Source organism: Nomascus leucogenys, chromosome 19 (genome assembly GCF_006542625.1).
Source record: "Nomascus leucogenys isolate Asia chromosome 19, Asia_NLE_v1, whole genome shotgun sequence".
In the NCBI taxonomy this organism is placed as follows: domain Eukaryota; kingdom Metazoa; phylum Chordata; class Mammalia; order Primates; family Hylobatidae; genus Nomascus; species Nomascus leucogenys.
Window position 1 is genome coordinate 72351962 of NC_044399.1, and position 22439 is coordinate 72374400.

A 22439-nucleotide genomic window follows, 5' to 3' on the forward strand; every position below is an offset into this window, starting at 1 on the left:
CTACAGAGTAACGAACACAGCCACTACCACAACCAGCCTGCCTCTTCCACAAGTGAGACCGTGGCCAGGGGTCCCCAGGTACTCTGTCAAGAAGAGAGGGGCCTGGCTAATAGAGTCAGTGCGCTCAGCTCTGTCGTAGCTCTGCCCATGACCAGCAGCAAAAGAACTTGGCTTGCCCCAACCTGGGATGCTCAGGGCTGCACCACCACTCCCTGCTCTAACCAGGGTATTCCAGGAGAAACCTCATGCAGCTAAGGTCTGGAGCCAGAATGTACCACCAGGGCCCGAGGGGACAAAGTCTGCCTTCAGCTCCTACTCCAGGCGCCCCCTCATTCCCGACTCTCAGAGGTGGATGAGTTGGCCCTCCCCATTGTGAGGACTCCCAAGCCATGCCCTGCTCAGTCTCCTACGTCCATCAAGTGGGCCTGGGAAACGGGATTTGTCCAAGGAATTGGGTGACCTTCTGAGTGCACAGGCATCTAGCTGAAGCCTGCCAGGCTGACAGCCAAATCAGAATAGGAATGAATTCACTGTGCTTGTGGCACTGTCCTTTGTGGCACTGGAACTTGGCCAGTAAGAACTGTGAACAGTAACTGAGCATCCTGTGCCAGGAACCATGCAAGGTAGTTCCATATATATTAATATCATCTCTGTTTTCATAATGAACCGGGAAATTAGGCACTACAGTTTTCCCTTGGTGTGCCAGTGAGGAAACTGAAGCCGAGAGAGGTAAAGACCCTCTTCCAGAGTTGGGATTCTATCCCAAGTCCTATTTATCCCAGGCTAAGAGCTATACCCCTACCCCTCCCCAGTCCTGCCCAAGCCCATGTCCCACCAGCCTTCTCTAGACCAAATTCTGAGCCTCACCTTGTGGCCAGATGGGATTTACTCCCTTTGGACTCTGTACACAAGCTTGTACAACCTGCGACCTGTGGGCCACATGCAGCCCAGGATGGCTTTCGATGAAGCCCAACATGAATTCGTAAACTTTCTTAAAACATTATGAGACTTTCTTGCGAATTTTTTAAAGCTCACCAGCTATCATTAGTGTTAGTATATTTTACATGTGTGGCCCAAGACAATTCTTCTTCTTCCAGTGTGACCCAGGAAAGCCAAAAGATTGGACACCCCTGCCACAGAACAAGAGGCAAAATGCACAGAGGCCGCTTTTAGCTGGCCATGCCCAGCCAGGAAACCAATCCCTGGGGCCAGGCAGGGCCCCTTCCAGAAATGCTTGCTGCCTGCTGTCTGGGCTGCAGCTGTTCATTGCCCTGGAAACAATGACCTCACTGCCTGACACAGGGTCTGATTTAGGACTTGAGCACTGGTGCTTCATCACTGTCGTCGCTGAATGGGTGACGAGTCATTAACTTTCCATGGTGAGTTTTCTCCCACTGTAGCTAGAGCTTGGGGCTTTCAGCCTCTCAGCTTCATCACCATGGGCATGGGCATTCTCACCCTCCCGCAGAACCAACTCCAGCAGTCGTAGGGCCCAGCACAAAATGAAAGTGCGGAGCTCTTCATTCAAAAATGATTAAGAATGTCAAGACCACCAAACGTGAAACCAAGCGCCAGGCCCTGCTGAGCTCGGGACCCTGTGTGACTGCACAGGCCACACATCCATGAAGCTGGAGCTGGCCTTGTCCTTTGGGTCCTTCGTTCCCCCACCTACCCATCTCCTTCAGCACACACAGACCTCTGCTCTCCACACAACCCTCCCTCCAAGAGGAAGTGAGTTCCCTCATTTTTGTCACACTTGCTCCTCTCTGTGCTGCCTGTGGGAACAAGAACACTTCACACAGACACCTGAGTGGGGTCTCTCCCCATTCCCATCCCCTCCCCCTGCCCACCCACTCAGGAGTTCAACCAGATGAGATGGCTGGAAACCACAGTGATATCCCTCAGGCCTCAAAACTGCTGGCTTCCTGGAACCAACACTTATTGAATCGTATAACGATATAGAGTCCCAAAACTCAGATTCAGCAAAATGGATTTTCAAAATGCCTTAGTGGCTGGGTGCAGTGGCTCATACCTGTAATCCCAACACTTTGGGAGGCAGAAACGGGAGGATGACTTGAGCCCAGGAGTCTGAGACAAGCCTGGGCAACATAGTGAGACCCCATCTCTACAAGAAAGATATTAAAGAATTAGCCAGGCATGGTGGTGCGCACTGTAGTTCCAGCTACTCAGGAGGCTGAGGTGAGAGGAGCACTTGAGCCCGGAAGGTCAAGGCTACAGTGAGTCATGATCGTGCACTGCACTCCAGCCTGGGTGACAGAGCAAGACTCTGCCTCAAAAAAAAAAAAAAAAAAAAATTTAGTAGCTTTTTCTTCCCAGACCCCAAGAGTTACCAAGAGGACTGGGCCAAGTTGTCTGAGGAAGAAACAGAAAGAACCACCACAGCCAGGTGGATAGATTTGGTCAAGCTGCATTTTATCTGTAATACGAGCAAGTGGCCCTTATTATCCCCAGGGCTTTATAGACACAAACCCAGTCAATGTGCACAGTGACACCGGGAGGGGGATGCTGTTATCAGCCCCACTTTACAGATGATGCACAGAGAGGGCAAGTAATTTGCTCAGAGTCCCGCAGTTGGTAACAGCCCTTGCTGGGAGTCAAAGCCGGGCAGTCCATATCATTTAGCTGCTCTGCTAGACAACCCTCTAGTGCCCCACCTTCATGTGATGTGGGTCCCACTGTCCCTGCTTGAGCAAGAGAGCCACTGTGCCCCTCAACAACTCACCTGAGCCTGGAAGGTGCTGACCACACACACTCAGCAGGAAGGGCACGGCCAAGCATCAGGCCACAGGCCCAAGGGCAGCATCTAAAGGAGGGAGAGTCCCCAGGCCCACAGCAGGAGCAGCAATGTCCCAAGGCAAACACCAGGCATGCCGCCAGGAAAGGAGGAAGGAGCTGACGGGCTTCCGCTGGCGGAGCACTTGTGATGCTAAGAGCCATTGTTCTATTTGCTGTCTGTATTCCCCATTGGGCCACAAGCTCTGGAATTGCAGTGCCCGTGCCTATCCTGTTCACAGCTACATCCACAGGGCCTGGCACATTGTCCGTACTCAATAAGCTTTTGTGTAATGAGCAGATGCAAAGCCCTGGACCCCAGACCCACAGAAACATGCCTACCTCATGATAGCTTTTTCTAAATTTTTCTAGTGCAGCCAGCCAAAGGCAGCGTAGATCTTTCTGCCAGTGAGACTTGCCCCAGTCAACACTCAACCTTCTTCTCCTTCAGACCACAGTCTTCCCCATTGCTTCCCTTCTCTCTCCAATCTATCAGCACAAATATACTGTCAGGTTTGGATGAGGTGACTCTACCACAATGTATGGAAAGGGCAGTATGTGCAAGAAGGGTGGTGACCAGCTCATCTTAACACTGACAGTCCTGCACCCCCAGGAGCCCTCTCGGTCCTGGGCAGGCATGGACAGTTGGTCACCCTAGCAAGAAGGTAAGTTGGAGACACTCAGCACCTTCTGGAATTCAGCAAAAATTCAAGTGGCACCGAGCATCTGTTAGTGCCCCAGACTGTGGTCAGAGTCCTGGGATCTGGTCCTAGGACCATGGCTGGTTGTGTGGCCTTGGAAAAAGCACTTTCTTCCCAGGATTTCAGCTCCCTCAACTGACATGTGAGGACATTCCAGTGCTTTGGAGGTCAGGGTGAGACCATCCATTTACTGCCAGTGATGGCAATGCAAACCAGCATCGCCTCTTGGAGAAGCAACTGGGGGGTGAAGGAGGTCATACCATCTCACACGCTTTCCTCATCCCTTGGTACTGATTGATTTCAAGGCAATAACACAAGGGAAATAGAAGCTTTCTGCAGAATATGTGCATTGCAGGTGCTATTTATCATGGTGAAAAGTTGGAAGCAATCTCAACACTGAAATGAGAAACAGAGGCTGAATCACAGGGTGGTGCATCCACTAGCAGGGATCATATACTGTGGTAATTAAATGGTCTGACATCCTTGCAACAAGTTAAACTGTCACGGGAAACAAGAGACAAAGTGTCATGGACTACAATAAAAATAGGAAAAGGTGTTGCTGCAGAGAAAGACTGTGATGCAGGCGTCCCATGCTAAGAATAGTTATACTGTGGCCAGGCGCGGTCTGGGAGGCCGAGGCAGGCAGATCACCTAAGGTCAGGAGTTCAAGACCAGCCTGGCCAACATGGTGAAACCCCCTCTCTACTAAAAAGCCAGGCGCAGTGGTGCATGCCTGTAGTCTCAGCTACTCGGGAGGCTGAGGCATGAGAATCACTTGAACCCAGGAGGCGGAGGCTGTGGTGAGCCAAGATCACGCCACTGCACTCCAGCCTGGGTGACAGAGCTAGACTCTGTGTCAAAAAAAGAAAAAAGAAAAAAGAACAGTTGTATTGTTTGATTGGTAAGATTCATAGGTGAATTCTTCCCCATTTTTTCGGATGATAGATACCACTGTGACTTTATTTTCATCCCAAAAATGCAGTTAAATGAGAAAACTTAAGTAATGGTCTTCATGGCCCCTTCTGGGATTGACATCTGACTAAGGGCTTTGTCCAGCTTGCTGGATGCCTTGTTGCCCAGAAACCACTTGCATTGCAGCAGTTACCAGGCAATGCAGGGTTGGAGCTGGGACCTCTGATCCCTAGGCCAGTGTCTCTCCCATTACCAGTGTTCATCCCTCAAGCTCTCTTGTAACTTCAACATCCTTGCCTGGCGCTGGTCAGAGACTGCAGTCAAAGATACCAATTCTGGCTGATTTAAGCAGAAAAGGGATACATTAAAAGGTTATTGACTAACTCATAGACTTAGCAAAAGGTTATGCAACAAATCTAAGCGGGGGGGAAGATAGTGACCCAATGACTCAGAGAAACCAAGAGCAGAGCCAAGGTCACATCAGGAAAATATGGAGACAGGCTGCAGACACAGCTACTGTAAGACCCTCCTGCCCAGGAGCCACTGGGCTCATTTTCTTTCTTTCTTTTTTCTTTTTTTTTGAGACAGGGTCTCACTCTGTCACCCAGGCTAGAATGCAGCAGCACAATCATAGCTCATTGCAACCTTGAACTCCTGGGTTCAAGTGATTCGCCCACCTCAGCCTCCTAAGTAGCTGGAATTATGAGTGTGCACAACCACACCTGCCTCTCACTGGACTCTTCACCCAACTGCTACTGCCAGAATTCTCTCTCTCTGCATCTGTTTCACCCCTCTAGACTGGAGGTCCCAGTTAGAGACAACCACTTGGTCAAGTCTTGGTCACACACCTGTGTCATTGCTGCCAGGGAGTAGTAGCATCCTGAGTGGGGGGCTCGGCTTGCCTCCTGCCAAGACCCACACAGTGCTGGAGGAGGAGGCTCTTCCTAAAAAGAAGAGTTTGAATAGTGAGAGGCCAAACACCTTGGTCACTCCATGTTCCCACCGCCCCTTCCTCCTCCTCGTTCTCTACCTGCCTAGTCAAACCTTCCAGCATCACTCAATGGTCTCTCATAGAGAATCCACACCAGCACAGGCAACTAAAGGTTCTATATCTTTCCCAGCTCCAGGGCCAGGGGCTGGGTTTGCATATAAGTTTGGCTCAAGGGTGATCCTTGAGCTTTACTTAGGAGTTCAGCACTGCTAAGTGCTCCCACCTGGTGGCACAATTTCCCACAGCCTCCAAAGGCCCCAGGCCTAGAAACGCCATCTTCCCCATGCTGGGTGTCTTAGCCTGTTCAGGCTGCTATAACAAAATACAATAAACTAGGTAGCTTATAAACAACAGAAATTTGTTTCTCACAGTTCTGGAGCCTGGTAAGTCCAAGATCAAGGCACCAGCAGATTCGGTGTGTTGGTGAGGCCCATTCCTCATACATGGAGCTTCTACCTGTGTCCTCACAGGGTGGAAGGGGCAAGCAAGCTCCCTTGAGTCTCTTTTGTAAGGGCACTAATCCCATTCATGAGAATCCCACCCCCATGACCTAATCACCTCCCATAAAACACCTCTTAATATCATCACCTTGGGGGTTAGAATTTCAACATATGAATTGTAGGAGGACACAAACATTCAAGACCATAGCACTGGGCTCCCCCAAGAAGGTACCTGAGCCTAAGCCCTGGGATCCTACGGTGCCAGCAAATCCTGACTCAGTAACAACACTAAATCTATGCCTCTTGGGCTGGACGCAGTGGCTCACGCCTGTAATCCCAGCACTTTGGGAGGCCGAGGCAGGCAGATCACCAGAGGTCAGGAGTTCAAGACCAACCTGGCCAACATAGTTAAACCCCATCTCTACTAAAAATACAAAAATTAGCCGGGCATGGTGGCAGGCACCTGTAATCCCAGCTACTCGGGAGGCTGAGGCAGGAGAATCGCTTGAACCCAGGAGGTGGAGGTTGCAGTGAGCCGAGATTGTACCATTGCACTCCAGCCTGGGCGACAAGAGCGAAACTCTGTCTCAACAAAATAAATAAAAATAAACCTGTGCCTCTTGAATCCATTCTTTTACAGGGGGCCGTGTGGACACATCCCTGTTCCAAGTGGCCCACTTTAAAGAGGAGGGGATGCTCCTGGAGAAGCCAGCCAGGGTGGAGCTGCATCACATAGTCCTGGAAAACCCCAGCTTCTCCCCCTTGGGAGTCCTCCTGAAAATGATCCATAATGCCCTGCACTTCCTTCCCGTCACCTCCATGGTGTTGCTTTACCACCGCCTCCATCCTGAGGAAATCACCTTCCACCTCTACCTGATCCCAAGTGACTGCTCCATTCGGAAGGTGACACTAAGAGCCAGAAAGGCTGGGCCACGGTGGGTTGACAGTAAACACAAAATGCAGCCAGAGAGCCCCCTAGAGGGTCTTCACCTGGGACTAAGGATGGGCCTCTTGTACATGAGAACCTTGAAGTGGGCAAACAATTCGTCCCTTCTCAGTCTTGGACTGGTCTCCTGCCTTTCCAAGGTATCCCCCTGCTAGGTTCATTGATCAGTCACTGATCTTTGGACAGTTTCTTGCAGCCCCTGTCCCTCCAAAGGATTGGAGGCCTCCATGCCTGAAACTATAGCCTTTCCTCATTCTAACTGCGCTAACAATAACCCTTTTCCTATCCTGAAGACATCAAAGACCAAGTGAGGGCTGTCTGTGTAGCAGTGCATGGGGGGAGGGAGGCAGGGGTGATATAGCCCCACTCTGTCCACACAAACACACAGATGCACCATCCCCCCTATTCAGACCACATTCCACGGGGCAGAAGCCTCCCTTATTCATTGTTCCTTATGTTCCGTAGGCCATAGATGATGAAGAAATGAAATTCCAGTTTGTGCGAATCCACAAGCCACCCCCGCTGACCCCACTTTATATGGGCTGTCGTTACACTGTGTCTGGGTCTGGTTCTGGTTCAGGGATGCTGGAAATACTCCCCAAGGTGAGCAGCCCAGTGTCTGCCTCTTCACTGGGAACAGAAGTCCTACCTGGGAATGAATGCCTGTGGGGCAGGTCTCAGGGCTTTCTCAGGGACAGGGTAAATCGAGGTTGAACAGAAAGTGAGTGGGATTTAGGGAAAGTGGGAATGCTTCCAAGACTGGGAGAAAGAAAGTCCGGAGAAGGGAGGATCACATGCAGGATGAGAAGGATGATGGGATTTGACTTGGGGGCACTGGGAAGAGTTTGGGCTGTAGGTCATCAATGTCCTTCAGTCCAGACCACCAGGAACAAACCTGTAGTTGAACATACTGGGTTTATTACTCATTGCAGTGGTAGAACACATATTATGGGGAACCATGGGGTGTGTCAGTAAAGGGTGTTAGAAAGAATCTGCTGTAGGATTTGGGCCTTGGTTGCATACATTTGAGGAAGATCTAAGGAAACAAAGATTTTCTTTAGATTGGATGTTGGCTCAGGCCACACGGAGATTTGAGGAAGAACATTTCAGGCAGAAGGAATGTGTGCAGAGGCATAGAGGTGGGAGCAAGCTTGACGCCTCCAGATGACAAGAAAAGAGGTCAGTATAGCAAAAGATGAGTCAGATTAGAGGCAGGATCTTACCAGGCGTCATCTGGCCTGTTGGCCCTGGTGTGCACTTTGCACTTTGTTCTAAGTGCAATGGCAAGCTCTTGAGGGTCATAAACATGCTAATACAAGACCTGATTTACAGCCAGGCGCGGTGGCTCACGCCTGTAATCCCAGCACTTTGGGTACCGAGGCGGGCAGATAACTTGAGGTCAGGAGTTCGAGACCAGCCTCACCAAGATGGTGAAACCCTGTCTCTACTAAAAATACAAAAATTAGTTGGGTGTGGTGGTGTATGCCTGTAATGCCAGCTACTCAGGGGGCTGAGGCAGGAGAATCACTTGAACCCGGGAGGCAGAGGTTGCAGTGAGCCAAGAGTGCACCACTGCACTCCAGCCTAGGTGACAGAGCAAGACTCTGTCTCAAAAAAAAAAAAAGACCTGATTTACTTTCATAAAGATGCCTCTGGCTGCTGGGTGAGAATGAATGATAAGCAGGGAAGAGTGAAAGCAGAGAGACAAGTCAAAAGGCCATTATGGGCCAGGCGCGGTGGGTCACGCCTATAATCCCAGCACTTTGGGAGGCCGAGGCAGGTGGATCACCTGAGATCAGGAGTTCGAGACCATCCTGACCAACATGGTGAAAACCTGTCTCTACTAAAAATACAAAAAATTAGTGGGGCATGGTGACAGGCACCTGTAATCCCAGCTACTCGGGAGGCTGAGGCAGGAGAATTGCTTGAACCTGGGAGGCAGAGGTTGCAGTGAGCCAAGATCACCCCACTGTACTCCAGCGTGGGCTACAAGAGCAAAACTCTGTCTAAAAATAAAAATTAAAAAAAAAGGCCAGGTGTGGTGGCTCACTCCAATAATCCCAGCACTATGGGAGGCCAAGGCAGGCAGATCACCTAAGATCAGGAGTTCCAGACCAGCCTGGCCAAGATGGCAAAACCCAGTCTCTACTAGAAATACAAAAATTAGCTGGGAGGGCCGGGCGCGGTGGCTCAGGGCCTGTAATCCCAGCACTTTGGGAGGCTGAGGCGGGCGGATCACAAGGTCAGGAGATCGAGACCATCCTGGCTAACACGGTGAAACCCCATCTCTACCAAAAATACAAAAATTTAGCCGAGCGTGGTGGCGGGTGCCTGTAGTCCCAGCTACTCGGGAAGCAGAGGTAAGAGAATGGCGTGAACCCGGGAGGTGGAGGTTGCAGTGAGCCAAGATTGTGCCACTGCACTCCAGCCTGGGCGACAGAGCGAGACTCCGTCTCAAGAAAAAAAAAAATTAGCCGGGAGTGGTGGTGGGCACCTGTAAACCCTGATACTCTGGAGGCTGAGGCAGGAGAATCGCTTGAACCTGGGAGGTGGAGTTTGCAGTGAGCCGAGATCGTGCCACTGCACTCCAGCCTGGTCAACAGAGCAAGACCCTGTCTCAAAAAAAAAAAAGTGCTATTGTGGTTGGGTACAGTGACTTATGCCTGTAATTCCATCACTTTGGGAGGCCACAGTGGGAGAATCACTTGAGGCCAGTAGCTCAAGACCAGCCTGGGCCATGTAAGGAGACCTCATCTCTATGAAAAATGAAAAAATAAGATGAGTATGGTGACGCACGCCTGTAGTCCCAGCTACTCAGGAGGCTGAGGCACTTGAGCCCAGGAGTTCAAGTCCAGCCTGGGCAACATGGAAAAATCCCATCTCTCTGAAAAAAGAAAAAGAGAAAAAAAAAGAAAAAGGCTGTTGCAATACTGCAAGCTACAGTTGAAGGTCACTTGACTAGGAAGGTAGCGAGGGAGATGGAGAAAAGTATATGAATTCAGGGTTGATTTCGAAGGTAGAGCCAATAGGACCTGCTGGATTGCCTGTGTAGGGAAGGAGTTAAGCATGATTCCGAGTTTGGAACCTGCATGCTCAGTGGATGGTCCTATCCTTTACTGAGTTTGGGGAAACTGGAAAGGGAGCACGTTTCGAAGACAGTGGGGAATCAAGAGTTCTGTCCTAGCTGGGATTTAGGAAAGGGGATGGATATAAATTTTTGTCAGTTGACAGTGGGTGGAGTTTAGGATCCATTGGGAAGACAGGCTTTGGGCTGGAGAAATGAGGGTTTGGTTTCAAGATAGGGGAGGTGAAGGAAGGAGGATCTGGCTTAGGATTATGAGCACTATGTTTAAGGACAAGCCCTGACTTACCCATGAGGTACTCAGTTGTGTCCTCATCCTTCTGTGGGAAATTGGGAAAAGAGCAGTGTCTGAAGGTGATGGTTGAATTCAGTACAGGGATCATCGGAGTGTCCTTATGGAGCCAAGCAGGGCCAAGAAGGTGTCAGGTGGGGAAAGACCTTCCATGCAAGATGAACAGGGTGGCAACTCAACTTTTTGCCTCTTCAGGAACTGGAGCTCTGCTATCGAAGCCCTGGAGAAGACCAGCTGTTCTCAGAGTTCTACGTTGGCCACTTGGGATCAGGGATCAGGCTGCAATTGAAAGACAAGAAAGATGAGACTCTGGTGTGGGAGGCCTTGGTGAAACCAGGTAAATCCAGGACAATTCCAGAGAGCTCAGAGGTGGGAGGAGAAAGAAAATCAATGAAGGAGCTGGGCACAGTGGCTCACACCTGTAATCCCAGAACTTTGGGAGGCCGAGGCAGGCAGATCACAAGGTCAGGAGTTCAAGACCAGCCTGGCCAATATGGTGAAACCCCATCTCTACCAAAAATACAAAAATTAGCCGGGCATGGTAGCGCATGCCTGTAGTCCCAGCTACTCAGGAGGCTGAGGCAGAAGAATCGCTTGAACCCAGGAGGCGGAGGTTGCAGTGAGCTGAGATCGCACCACTGCACTCCAGCCTGGACAAAAGAGCAAGACTGCAATCCAAAAAAAAAAAGAAAAAGTCAATGAAAGAAAGTCTGTGTATGTGTGTTGGCGGGGTGGGGGGGAGGTGGGCAGAGTGCACTATCACAGTTTATTGATGAGAAGAAATAGCCCACAGGAGGTAGGAGGTAGGTGGCTTTCTCAAGTTACATAGCAGTTGTTATGACTAGAATTTAACTTGAGTCAATCTGACCCTCTGAAATTTATGCTGTCTTCCATGCACAATGGTGTCTTCACAGTGCCCTTGAATTAACAGATGTCAACACACACAAAGCTTTTAGCTAAGTTTCTCATGATAGTTTGGGTGTGAGGTGGAAGAATAAGACCTAGATAGTCATATGGTTGTATGGGTTAAACCGATTTGGCAATTTCAGATACTCTCCCCTGTATCGCTCAGTATTTTTCAGGTAGACAAGAGGAAATCAAATAATAAATTTTCTGAGATAGAGAAAACTTAACGGACTCTTAGTCTAGTACCAACACTCTAAGAACCCAAACCCTCCAAACAGTCCTTCTAGGACAACCATCCCTAGTCAGCTGTCAAAAAATGGTGAATCTACCTCCTGAGGTGCAACAAGCTGGCTTCACAGTGTAGTGGAAAGAGGATGGGCTTTACTGAATCCTGGCTTGGGTGCAACCACAGATGGAGAACTCACCAGCCCCAGCTTCAGACCTGGATTCAAAGCACTTACTTGCTGAGTGACCTTGGGAAAATTACTTAATTCATTTGAGTCCTTCTTCTGTAAAAAGAGGATCATAATGACTAGTTTGTAGGAATGTTGGAAAGATTAAACAAAGCGATGCCTATACATGCTTCATGCAGTAATCCTTAACAAATCATAGCAATATTATCTTTTTCCTCATGTTAAGCCAATCTCTGCCTCTTATCAGTCTTAATTCTGTCCCTTGGAACTCATAGAAAAAGTCTATCTCCTTCCCCGTGAGACAGCCATTTAGATTCTGGAAGACTGTGGTCATAGCATTCCTGATGACTCTTGTTATGCAAGTTAGACATCTCAGCTTCTCCCATCATTCCTCTTCTATTTTGGTTTGTAAATTCTTTGCCATCCAGTCACCTCCCTCAGTAGATGCTCCAGTGTGGGAATGAGTCAGAATTGACCCCTGGACTGTCCAGTCAGCAGAGAGGATGTGAAACACCCTCCTTTCTCCACCCACATGGGCCCGGTGCTCCTGGTACCACAACCTGAACTCCCTCCCCTGTGTCCACCTTCCTGAACTGTGAGATCCCACTGAACTTGGAGCCTGCTCAGACTCTCAGGCCTTGTGCATGTGAGCTGCTGTGAACTTCCCCTTTCTCTCCTTTGCAAAGCAATTTTTAAGTCCCTTCATTTTTGTTGTTGTCTGTATTTTCTGTTAAAATTCATTTGTTATTCCCATGTCCTAAGATTGCTTGATCTCGATTCTAGATTTTGACATCCAAATCCAGAACATACACCTTTGGTTGGTGCCAGTCTAGAAGGCTAAGCAAGAACAAGGAAGTAGATTTCTGCTCAGAACAAGGAGGTGCTAAATAGTTCAAGCTATCTAGCAAGGGGTTTGGTTAGTTCACCAGGGATACAATTCAGGCCAACATGGGATTAAAACCAAGTCTGGGATGTTGTAGGAGAAATTGCTGTCACTCATTTGGATGTGTTCTATTACTGTATGATCACAGCTTTGGGGCCTGAGTTTCCCCATGTGCATAAGGAAGGGATTCACCTAAATAACCTCTAAGGACCCTTCCAGCTCTTACTCCAGATTCTACCAGAATTTGTCTGTGGCTTTTTTCTAAATCAAAGAATCTCAGAAGTGAGTGGGAGCTTGGAGGTGTATCGTGTGTGTTAATAACTTAGCACTGTTTCAGATGCACCTTCATCTCTGTTTTCCTCCAGGAGATCTCATGCCTGCAACTACTGTGGTGCCTCCAGCCTGCATAGGTCAGTAACAGCTCTCAGAGACCACAGGAGGCGGTGGCAGTTATGGGGTACTGTCTGGTTCTGGGGGGAAGGGAAGAGAGAAAGGAAGGGACTCATCATTGCAAACCTCACAAAGGGTCAGGCCCTGGAGAGCGGTGCATGGCCCCTCCCCATACCCCCTTGTCCTATCCACAGAGACCCTAGAATTCCTTATCTGACAGTGTCCAATGCGCCCAGCAGGAACCCCACTCCCGATCCCCACTCTGGCAGAATGCCAGGCTAGATGCTGGCATGAGGGAGGACACAGGTGCATTTCTGGAGGCAGAAGGAAGCGAGGGATGCAGAGATGAGAGAGGAAAGCACTGAAGGTGGGGATTGGAGGTAGAGGCTGTGGTTGGAGCCCTTCTTTGCTCGTTGCCAGGCTTACCTTCACCTCTGGATGCCCCGCGGTTGCTGCACTTCGTGGACCAGTATCGAGAGCAGCTGATAGCCCGAGTGACATCGGTGGAGGTTGTCTTGGACAAACTGCATGGACAGGTGCTGAGCCAGGAGCAGTACGAGAGGGTGCTGGCTGAGGACACCAGGCCCAGCCAGATGCGGAAGCTGTTCAGCTTGAGCCAGTCCTGGGACCGGAGGTGCAAAGATGGACTCTACCAAGCCCTGAAGGAGACCCATCCTTACCTCATTATGGAACTCTGGGAGAAGGGCAGCAAAAAGGGACTCCTGCCACTCAGCAGCTGAAGTATGAACACCAGCCCTTGAGTCCTGGCTTTGCCTGACTCTTCTTTGGGTCTCAGTTTCTTTCTCTGCAAACAAGTTGCCATCTGATTTGCCTTCCAGCACTAAAGTAATGGAACTTTGATGATGCCTTTGCTGGGCATTATGTGTCCATGCCAGGGATGCCACAGGGGGCCCCAGTCCAGGTGGCCTAACAGCATCTCAGGGAATGTGCATCTGGAGCTGGCAAGACCCTTGCAGACCTCATAGAGCCTCATCTGGTGGCCACAGCAGCCAAGCCTAGAGACCTCCGGATCCCATCCAGACACAAAGAGGAATAGGAGGGACACAGAACCGTTTGCCTCTGGCTGTGTCACAGGGTGAGCCCCAACATTGGGGTTCAGCATGGGAGGCCACGTGGATTCTTGGCTTTGTACAGGAAGATCTACAAGAGCAAGCCGACAGAGTAAAGTGGAAGGAAGTTTATTCAGAAAATAAAGGAGTATTACAGCTCTTTTAGAATTTGCCCAGCAGGCTTTCCAGTTTTTACCAGAAAACCCCTATAAATTAAAATTTTTTTACTTATATTTTTAAATTTAAGAATTAAAAAAATATAAAAAAGAAAAAATGAAAATAAAGGAATAAAAAGTTGCCTACTCCATAGGCACAGCAGCCCCGAGTGGCTGCTGGTTGGCTATTTTTATGGTTATTTCTTGATCATGTGCTAAACAAAGAGTGGATTATTCATGAGTTTTCCAGAGAAAGGGGTGGGAATTCCTGGAACTGAAGGTTCTTCCCCTTTCGGACTACTTAGCGTAACTTCTAGATGCTGTCATGGCGTTCCTAAACAGTCATGGCACTGGTGGGAATGTTTTTTAGTATGCTAATGTATTAAAATTAGCATATAATGAGCAGCAAGGACAACCAGAGGTCCCTTTCATCACCATCTTGGTTTGGCAGGTTTTGGCTTCTTTACCACATTCTGTTTTATACCAGGAGTCTTTGTGACCTCTACCTTGTGAAACCAGTCCTGCCAACCTCCTATCTTATCCCCACCTCAGACATTACATACTTGTCATTAATCTTAAGAGGTTGTAGAAGGACAGAGATCTATCTTCTGTCACTGCTTCATGCTGAACAAGGGCCATCATCCCTACCTGCTCTGGAGGCATAGAAATCTCTTCGTACCTGATCAAATGACTTATAGGGACTCCATCTTTTCTGCAGTGGCACAGGCTGGAGCCTTGGACTAATTATTTTTCTCTGAAACTGTTGTAGCCTGGATGTCATAAACTTGAACCGTCCAAACACCTGATGAATATAACAAATATTTTTAAAATCAAATAGCACCTAGTGATAATTAATAAAATACTTAAGCCCAGTTTTAAAATGCATATAAGAAGAGATCAAAGCCAAGCATGGTGGCTCATGCATGTAATCTTAACACTTTGGGAGGCCAAGGCAGGAGGATCACTTGAGCTCAGGCTTTTGAGACTAGCCTGGGCAACATAGTGAGACCTTGTCTCTTTAAAAAAATATGAAAGAAAAAAGAGATCAGATGCCATTTGGAATCTAGGTGAATAGGCTGGAAAACTAGTCTTCTGTTGTCTGAAATACAAAGCCAAACAGATTTTTAATAAGAGATATTTTTATGAGAACAGAAGAAAAAAAGGTTAATGCTGGACACAATCTATCCAGGTATTAGACTCAAAAGCATATTTAGTTATAAAGCAGGAAAGTGGTGGCAATCTGACATGCCTGTATCACAAGGTATAAGCTTTAGCTTGCAGGGCCTCAGGAGAAAGGTAGTAGTAATTTTATTGTATGCAAATCTCTAAGGTGGGGGTGACACAGGAGGTCGGCAGGACTGGCTTCACAAGATGCAGGTCACAAAGACTCCACTGATAAAGCAAGATGCGGTAAAGAAGCTGGCCAAAGCCCACCAAAGCCAAGATGGCAATGAAAGGGACTCCTGGTTGTCCTCACTGCTCATTATATGCTAATTTTCACCCTCCTGTAGGACCAGCTCCAGCAGTTGTGGGACCCAGTGCAAAATGAAAACACAGGGCCCCTCGTTCAAAAATGATTAAGAATGTCAAGACGGTGACAACAGGACATTAAATCAGGCGCCAGGCCCTGCTGAGCTTAGGGCTCTGTGTGACCGCACAGGCCACACACCCATGAGACTCGTCTTGTCTTTCGGGTCCTTCATGCCCCACCCACCCATCTCCTTTAGCACACGCAGACCTCCGCTCTCCACACAACCCTTCCTCCAAAAGGACAGTCAACGGGAAGTAAGAAGATTTAAAAAGGGGCAAAGAAAAATGCAATGATGTGTTTCCATTGTGGAAAACCTGGTCATGGAATTGCAGATTGCCCTGCTGCCCTTGAAAATCAAGATATGGGCACTAGAATATGTTAACAAGTGTGGGTCCACAGAGCACGAAATAACCAAGTGTAAGTAAGGCTAAAGTAGACCCACCTTTTGGCGAATTTCCTTTTGCAAAATGTTTTGTTTGTGGAGAAATAGGGCACCTGTCTAGATCTTGTCCTGATAATCCCAAAGGACTCTGCTGATGGTGGTGGTTGCCAACTTTGTGGCTCTGTGAAACATTTAAAGAAAGATTGCCCTGAAAGTGAGAATTCAGATCGAATGATCACAGTTGGTCTGTGGGCAAAGGGAATGAGTGCAGACTATGAAGAAATTTTGGATGCACCAAAACCACAAAAACCCAAAACAAAAATATCTAAAGGTGTTAATTTTTGATAACAACTAGTACTATCATTAGTTACCACCTCATTGTTACTTTCTAAACCAGGCCCACTTCACAAGTAAGAATTGGGCTCCCTTGTAGCCAGGACTATACTGTAGATATCAGTATGATCTGGGTGTGGTCAAAAACAATTTTCAACAGAGAGACAGAAAGAGAAGAAAGAGAAAGAAAAGAAAAAGAAAGAAAGAAAAAAGAGAGGGAAAGAAAGAGAAAAAGAGAGAAAGAAGAAAGAAAGGAAAGAGAGAGAGAAAGAAGGGAGGGAGGGAGGGAAAGAAGGAAGGACCGACGCGAGGAGGGGCTTCGCCAAAAAGCCCCGCAACCCCCGCATGCCCCGCAACCCCCGCATGCCCCGCCCCCTTCTGCAGAGCTCCCCCTCCCTCATCCCAGCAAGTCCTCACGTTAGTTTCCGGAAGCCTAGGAAATGTATTCCTAAATCTGGAGTCGTCTCCATGGCAGCGAGCCCCGAAGTGGAGTCAGTCTTGGAGTAGGAGAAAGGCCAGACACAAACAAGTGTGTGGGGGTGGGGGAGACAGATGCATGTCCCCTTTGGATCTAGATTCTCTCTTTTTTTTTTTTTAGACAGAGGATCGCTCTGTCGCCCAGGCTGGAGTGCAATGGCACAATCTCAGCTCACTGCACTCACTGCAACCTCCGCCTCCCGGGTTCAAACGATTCTCCTGCCTCAGCCTCCCGAGTAGCTGGAATGACAGGCGCCCACCACCACGCCTGGCTAAATTTTTGTATTTTTAGTAGAGACGGGGTTTCACCATGTTGGCCAGGCTGGTTTTGAACTCCTGGCATCAATTGATCCGCCCAACTCGGCCTCCTAAAGTGCTGGAATTACAAGTGTGAGCCACCGTGCCTGGCCTGGATCCGGATTCTAATAGCAACAGCTAGAATTCTGAGGGACAGGCAGTGAGCTGGGAATCAAATTCTTGGCTCTCCCACCCATTAGTTGTGTGATCTTGAAACAGGTTTTCAGATGTGTAAGAAGGGAATAGCAAAGCTTGCGTCAAACGGTTGTTTGATCAGGTGAGCTCATGAGTGGGAAGTTGTTCTGGGCGAGCTGGTACACAACACTAGGCAGACAGTAAATCTTAGCTTCTTTGAGCCTGAGGCTGTTGTAGGTGCCAGTGATAACAGAGGCCACAGAGTATCTACTCTCAAGCAATTTATATTCTAGTGGCAAGGAGATACGAAATATGCACCCATGTGTGTAATCCCAGCACTTTGGGAGGCGAAGGCCTGAAGATTTATTGAGACCAGGAGTTTGAGACCAGGAGTTCAAGACCAGCCTGGGCAACATAGCAAGACCCCGTCTCTAAAAAAAAAAAAAAAAAAAAAAATTTCATTTTTTTTGGCCAGACACAGTGGCTCACGCCTGTAATCCCAGCACTTTGGGATGTCGAGGCGGACGGATCACCTGAGGTTAAGAGTTCAAGACCAGCCTGGCCAACATGGTGAAACTCCATCTCTACAAAAATACAAAAATTAGCTGGGCATGATGGCAGGTGCCTGTAATCCCAGCTACTCGGGAGGCTGAGGCAGCAGAATTGCTTGTACATGGGAGGCGCAGGCTGCAGTGAGCCGAGATCACGCCATTGCCCTCCAGCCTGGGCGACAGAGTGATCTTCTATCTCAAAAAAAAAAAAAAGTTTTTTTTTAATTAGCCAGGCATCGTGGTATATGCCTGTATTCACAGATACTCTGGAGGCTGAGGCAGGAGGGTCCCTTGAGCCCAGGATCCAGTGAGCCATAATCATGCCACTGCACTCCAGCCCTGGAGACAGAGCGAGATCCTGTCTCTAAATAAAAATAATTGGCTGGGTGCTTGCCTATAATCCTAGCACTTTGGGAGGCTGAGGCCAATGAATTGCTTGAGTCCAGGAGTTTGAGACCAGCCTAGGCAACACAGTGAGACCCTGTCTCTAGTTAAAAAAAAAAAGAAGAAGAAGAATAGAAGAAAGATCTTTTTGAATAGAGATAGATGGCAACTTCCTCCGAATGGACGTGACGGTTGAACAACACACGGAGATGATGGGAATGAGAAGTGCAGGGCAGCAGGGATCATTCTCAACAACGGTGGAAAATTGGAGTCTTCCAGGATCATCGTGTTCAGACTAATCCACCCTACATGAAGTTTTCTTTCTCTTTAAAGTGGGCCACTTGGAACAGGGAGATGTCCACATGACCCCTGTCAAAGAATGCATTCAAGAATCATGGATTTGGCTGGATGAGGTGACTCACGCCTGGAATCTCGACACTTTGGGAGGGTGAGGCAGATGGATCACCTGAAGTCAGGAGTTTGAGACCGGCCCGGCCAACATGGCAAAACCCCGTCTCTACTAAAACTACAAACAAAATTAGTTGGGCGTAGTGGCTCATGCAGTGAGCCGAGATCGCGCCATTGTACTCCAGTGTAGGCAACAAGAGTGAAACTCCATCTCAAAAAAACAAAAGAATCATGGAATGCTTCCACCAGTCACTCTGATAGATGGTGGGAGCCCTGGGCTGAGCTTAATGCCTTTCCTGAAGGAATCACTCTCCCAAGGAGTAGGATTTGCCAGGTGCTAGAACCCGATAGAGGCCGTGAGCAATACTTGTCTCAATGGTAGGATAACTACAGATTTAAACTTTGAGCCATGCACACACTCTGGTCCAGGCCCCAGTCCTGGAGCAAGAAGGAAGCAGGGGAAGCAGGGGAAGGAAGAGGGTCCTCTGGAACTTGTGATTACCTGTGTTGTGTAAGGTTGTATGATTGTGGGGACCCCACTGAGTGCTACTCACAGGTTAGCCCCAGGCAGGTAGGAATGAGAAGGAGGAGAACAGGAGAAGAAGAGGAATGGCTAGACAGGAGCATGACTGCTGGAGAGAACTTGAAGGGAAGGCTAGCAGTAGCATGGATGCTGTGCTATTTGGTCAGCAGTCCTGCTGTGTTCTTGGTTTCCTAGCAACTGCTGTTAAGCAGGTAGTTGCTAGGCAATGTGGGGCGATCCAGGCGGTTAGGTAAGGACCTTTGTCTGCGTGGGCACGAATCAGACCATCACAGAGTATTGTTAATCCTGAAAATGGCCACTGGGTCCATTACTTAGATTTTTTTGGCCTTTGTTGCACAGAAACTAATATAACCATGGTGCACAAGTTCTGTTCAAATGAGAAAGAAGTCACCCCATGAGCTCATTATCCAAACAATACAAAAATTCTGTCTTTCCTCTTTCCATTCAGTCTTTCTCTGCAGGAACACATTTTTATCTTATCATCCTAGTACATGGGGTTTTTAATCTTGTTTTTTTGACTTTGATTTAGATCATCACAAGCATCCCTCAAGCTACTTAAGAGTTTTCAGGATAATCTTCCCCTGATGACTGCATGACTCCTTGCAGTAGATATATCATTTAATTAACTATTCTCCTCTTGTTCTGACATGGAGTTTGCTTCCAATTTTTTGCCACGATAAGCAGTACTGCAATACACGTCTTTCCGCAGAGAGCTTTTCTTTATTCTTTAGATCACTGTCTTGAAGTCAATACTAAGGGATAGGATGATTGTATCAAAGAACATCAATAGTCTCATGACTTTCTATATTTTGCAATAGCTTCCCTCATGCTGGGTGCAGTGGCTCAAGCCTGTAATTCTCACACTTTAAGAGGCCAAGAAGGAGGATCACTTGAGGCCAGGAGTTCAAGGCCAGCCTAGGCAACATAGCAAGACTCTGTCTCTACAAAACAAATTTATTTTATTTTTTATTTTTCTTTTGAGACAGGGTCTCTCTCGGTCACCCAGGCTGGAGTGCAGTGGCACAATCTCAGCTCACTGCAACCTCTGCCTCCTAGGTTCAAATGATTCTCCTGCCTCAGCCATCTCAGTAGCTGGGATTACAGGTGCACACCACCATACCCAGCTAATTTTTTTTTTTTTTTTCTGAGACCGAGTCTCACTCTGTCCCCCAGGCTGGAGTGCAATGGCATGATATCAGCTCACCGCAACCTCCGCCTCCATAGTTCAAGCAGTTATCCTGCCTCAGCCTCCTGAGTAGCTAGGATTACAGGCGTGCACCACCATGCCGGCTAATTTTTGTATTTTTAGTAGAGATATGGTTTCACCATGTCGGCCAGGCTGGTCTCGAACTCCTGACCTTGTGATCCGCCCACCTCAGCCTCCTGAAGTGCTGGGATTACAGGTGTGAGCCACTGTGCCCAGCCGCTGGCTAATTTTTTTCTTTTTTGAGACGGAGTCTTGCTTTGTCGCCCAGGCTGGGGTGCAGTGGTGCAATCTCAGCTCACTACAACCCCCACATCCCGGGTTCAAGCGATTCTCCTGCCTCAGCCTCCTGACTTGCCAGTAGCTAGGACTACAGGCACGTGCCACCATGCCTGGCTAATTTTTTGTACCTTTAATAGAGACGGGGTTTCATCATGTTAGCCAGGATGGTCTCAATCTCCTGACCTCGTGATCCACCCGCCTTGGCCTCCCAGTGGGATTACAGGCATGAGCCACAATGCCCAGCCAATTTTTGTATTTTTAGTTGAGACAGGGTTTCACCACATTGCCCAGGCTCGTCAGGAACTCCTGGACTCAAGCAATCTGCCCGCCTTGGCCTCCCAAAGTGTTGGGGTTATAGGCGTGAGCCACCATGCCCGGCTGAATTTCTTGATTCTTTAATGGCTGGTTTTTGTTTTCTTTTGATTTTAGAAGGCCTTAATTTGAAGACCTTTAATTTAATTTAATTTAATTTAATTTATTTGAAGACAGTTTGAGGGAGAACAAAATGTCCTCACGGTTATTTTGTCATTATTTTAGTTGAATATATCTATAATATGGTGTATGATTATAACCATTTTTAAGTGTAAGCACATTCACCTTGATGTGCAACGATCACCACTGTCTATCTCCAGAACTTTTTCATCTTCCTTAATTGAAATTCTGTACCCATTAAATAATAATTCCCCATTCCTGCCTCCTTTCAGCCCTTGGGAACCACTATTCTATTTTCTGTCTCTTTAAATTGACCACTCTAGAAACCTTATATAAATGGAATCATACAATCATTGTCTTTTTATGCTTGCTTCTTTCACTTATCACAAAGTGTTCAAGGTTCATCCGTGGTATTGCGTGTGTCAGAATTTTTTTTTTTTTTTCAGATGGAGTTTCACTCTTGTTGCCCAGGCTGGAGTGCAGTGGTGCAGTCTCAGCTTACTGCAACCTCCACCACCCGGGTTCACGCCATTCTCCTGCCTCAGCCTCCCAAGTAGCTGGGATTACAGGTGACCACCATCATGCCCAGCTAATTTTTTTTTTTTCTGCATTTTTAGTACAGACGGGGTTTCACCATGTTGGCCAGGCTGGTCTCGAACTCTTGACCTCAGGTGATCCTCCCGTCTCGGCTTCCCAAAGTGTTGGGATTACAGGCGTGAGCCACCGCACCCAGCCAGAATTTCCTTCCTTTTAAGGTTGGAAAACATCCCATTGTATGTCTATGCCGCATTTTGGTTATCTATTCATCTGTTGATGGACACGTGTGTTGCTTCCACCTTTCGGCTATTGTGAATAATGCTGCCGTGAACATAGGTGTACAGATATCTCTCTGAAACCTTGTGTTCAACTCTTTTGGGTATATACCCAGCAGGGGAATTGCTGGATTATCCTCACAGTTCTTAACCATTTAGTGTGGGTCAGCTTCTGGGTGGATAGAGTAATGGAAGGAGAAGAATGATGTTGCTGAATTGGCTGTTTAATGATTTTTTTTTTTTTTTTTTTTGAGACAGAGTTTTGTTCTTGTTGCCCAGACTGGAGTGCAATGGTGCCATCTCAGCTCACTGCAACCTCCACCTCTTAAGTTCCAGCAATTCTCCTGCCTCAGCCTCTCTGGTAGCTGGGATTGCAGGCGCCCACTCCCATGCCCGGCTAATTTTGTATTTTTAGTAGAGACGGGGTTTCACCATGTTGGTCAGGCTGGTCTCAAACTCCCGACCTCAGGAGATCCACCCTCATCCACCTCCCAAAGTGCTGGGATTACAGACGTGAGCCACCACACCTGGCCCTGTTTGATGATTCTTGTTCTATAGGAGTGGCACAAAGAGAAGAGGACAGAACAAAAGTAACCAAATCTATTCTGTCTGAGGAAGATCATCTGTAGAGAGCAGAGGTCTGTGTGTGTGAAAGAAAACGGGGAAGAGGATGTAAATGTCCAGAGTGGTGAG

General features: G+C 48.1%; 1 protein-coding gene, 1 non-coding gene and 1 pseudogene across 4 annotated transcripts in view; all 3 read left to right on the plus strand.

Moving 5' to 3' along the window:
- NLRP1 (NLR family pyrin domain containing 1) overlaps nt 1-22439 on the plus strand; it is a 75137-nt gene that overhangs the window by 48045 nt on the left and 4653 nt on the right. For 2 of the 3 annotated variants that reach the window (XM_030799382.1, XM_030799383.1), the window contains 5 exons: nt 6478-6740; nt 7249-7386; nt 10353-10494; nt 12725-12769; nt 13170-14162. In XM_030799382.1, the coding sequence (XP_030655242.1) occupies nt 6478-6740; nt 7249-7386; nt 10353-10494; nt 12725-12769; nt 13170-13489 (908 nt within the window). In that variant the 3' untranslated portion in view covers nt 13490-14162. Of the gene's footprint in view, nt 1-6477; nt 6741-7248; nt 7387-10352; nt 10495-12724; nt 12770-13169; nt 14163-22439 lie in introns of those variants that run through there. The other variant, XM_030799384.1, reaches the window with a different exon arrangement.
- On the plus strand, nt 13966-14027 carry LOC115831605. The gene has a single exon (XR_004027130.1). It is a non-coding gene; the product is annotated as a U7 small nuclear RNA (small nuclear RNA).
- LOC101176541 lies at nt 15646-16370 on the plus strand (annotated as a pseudogene).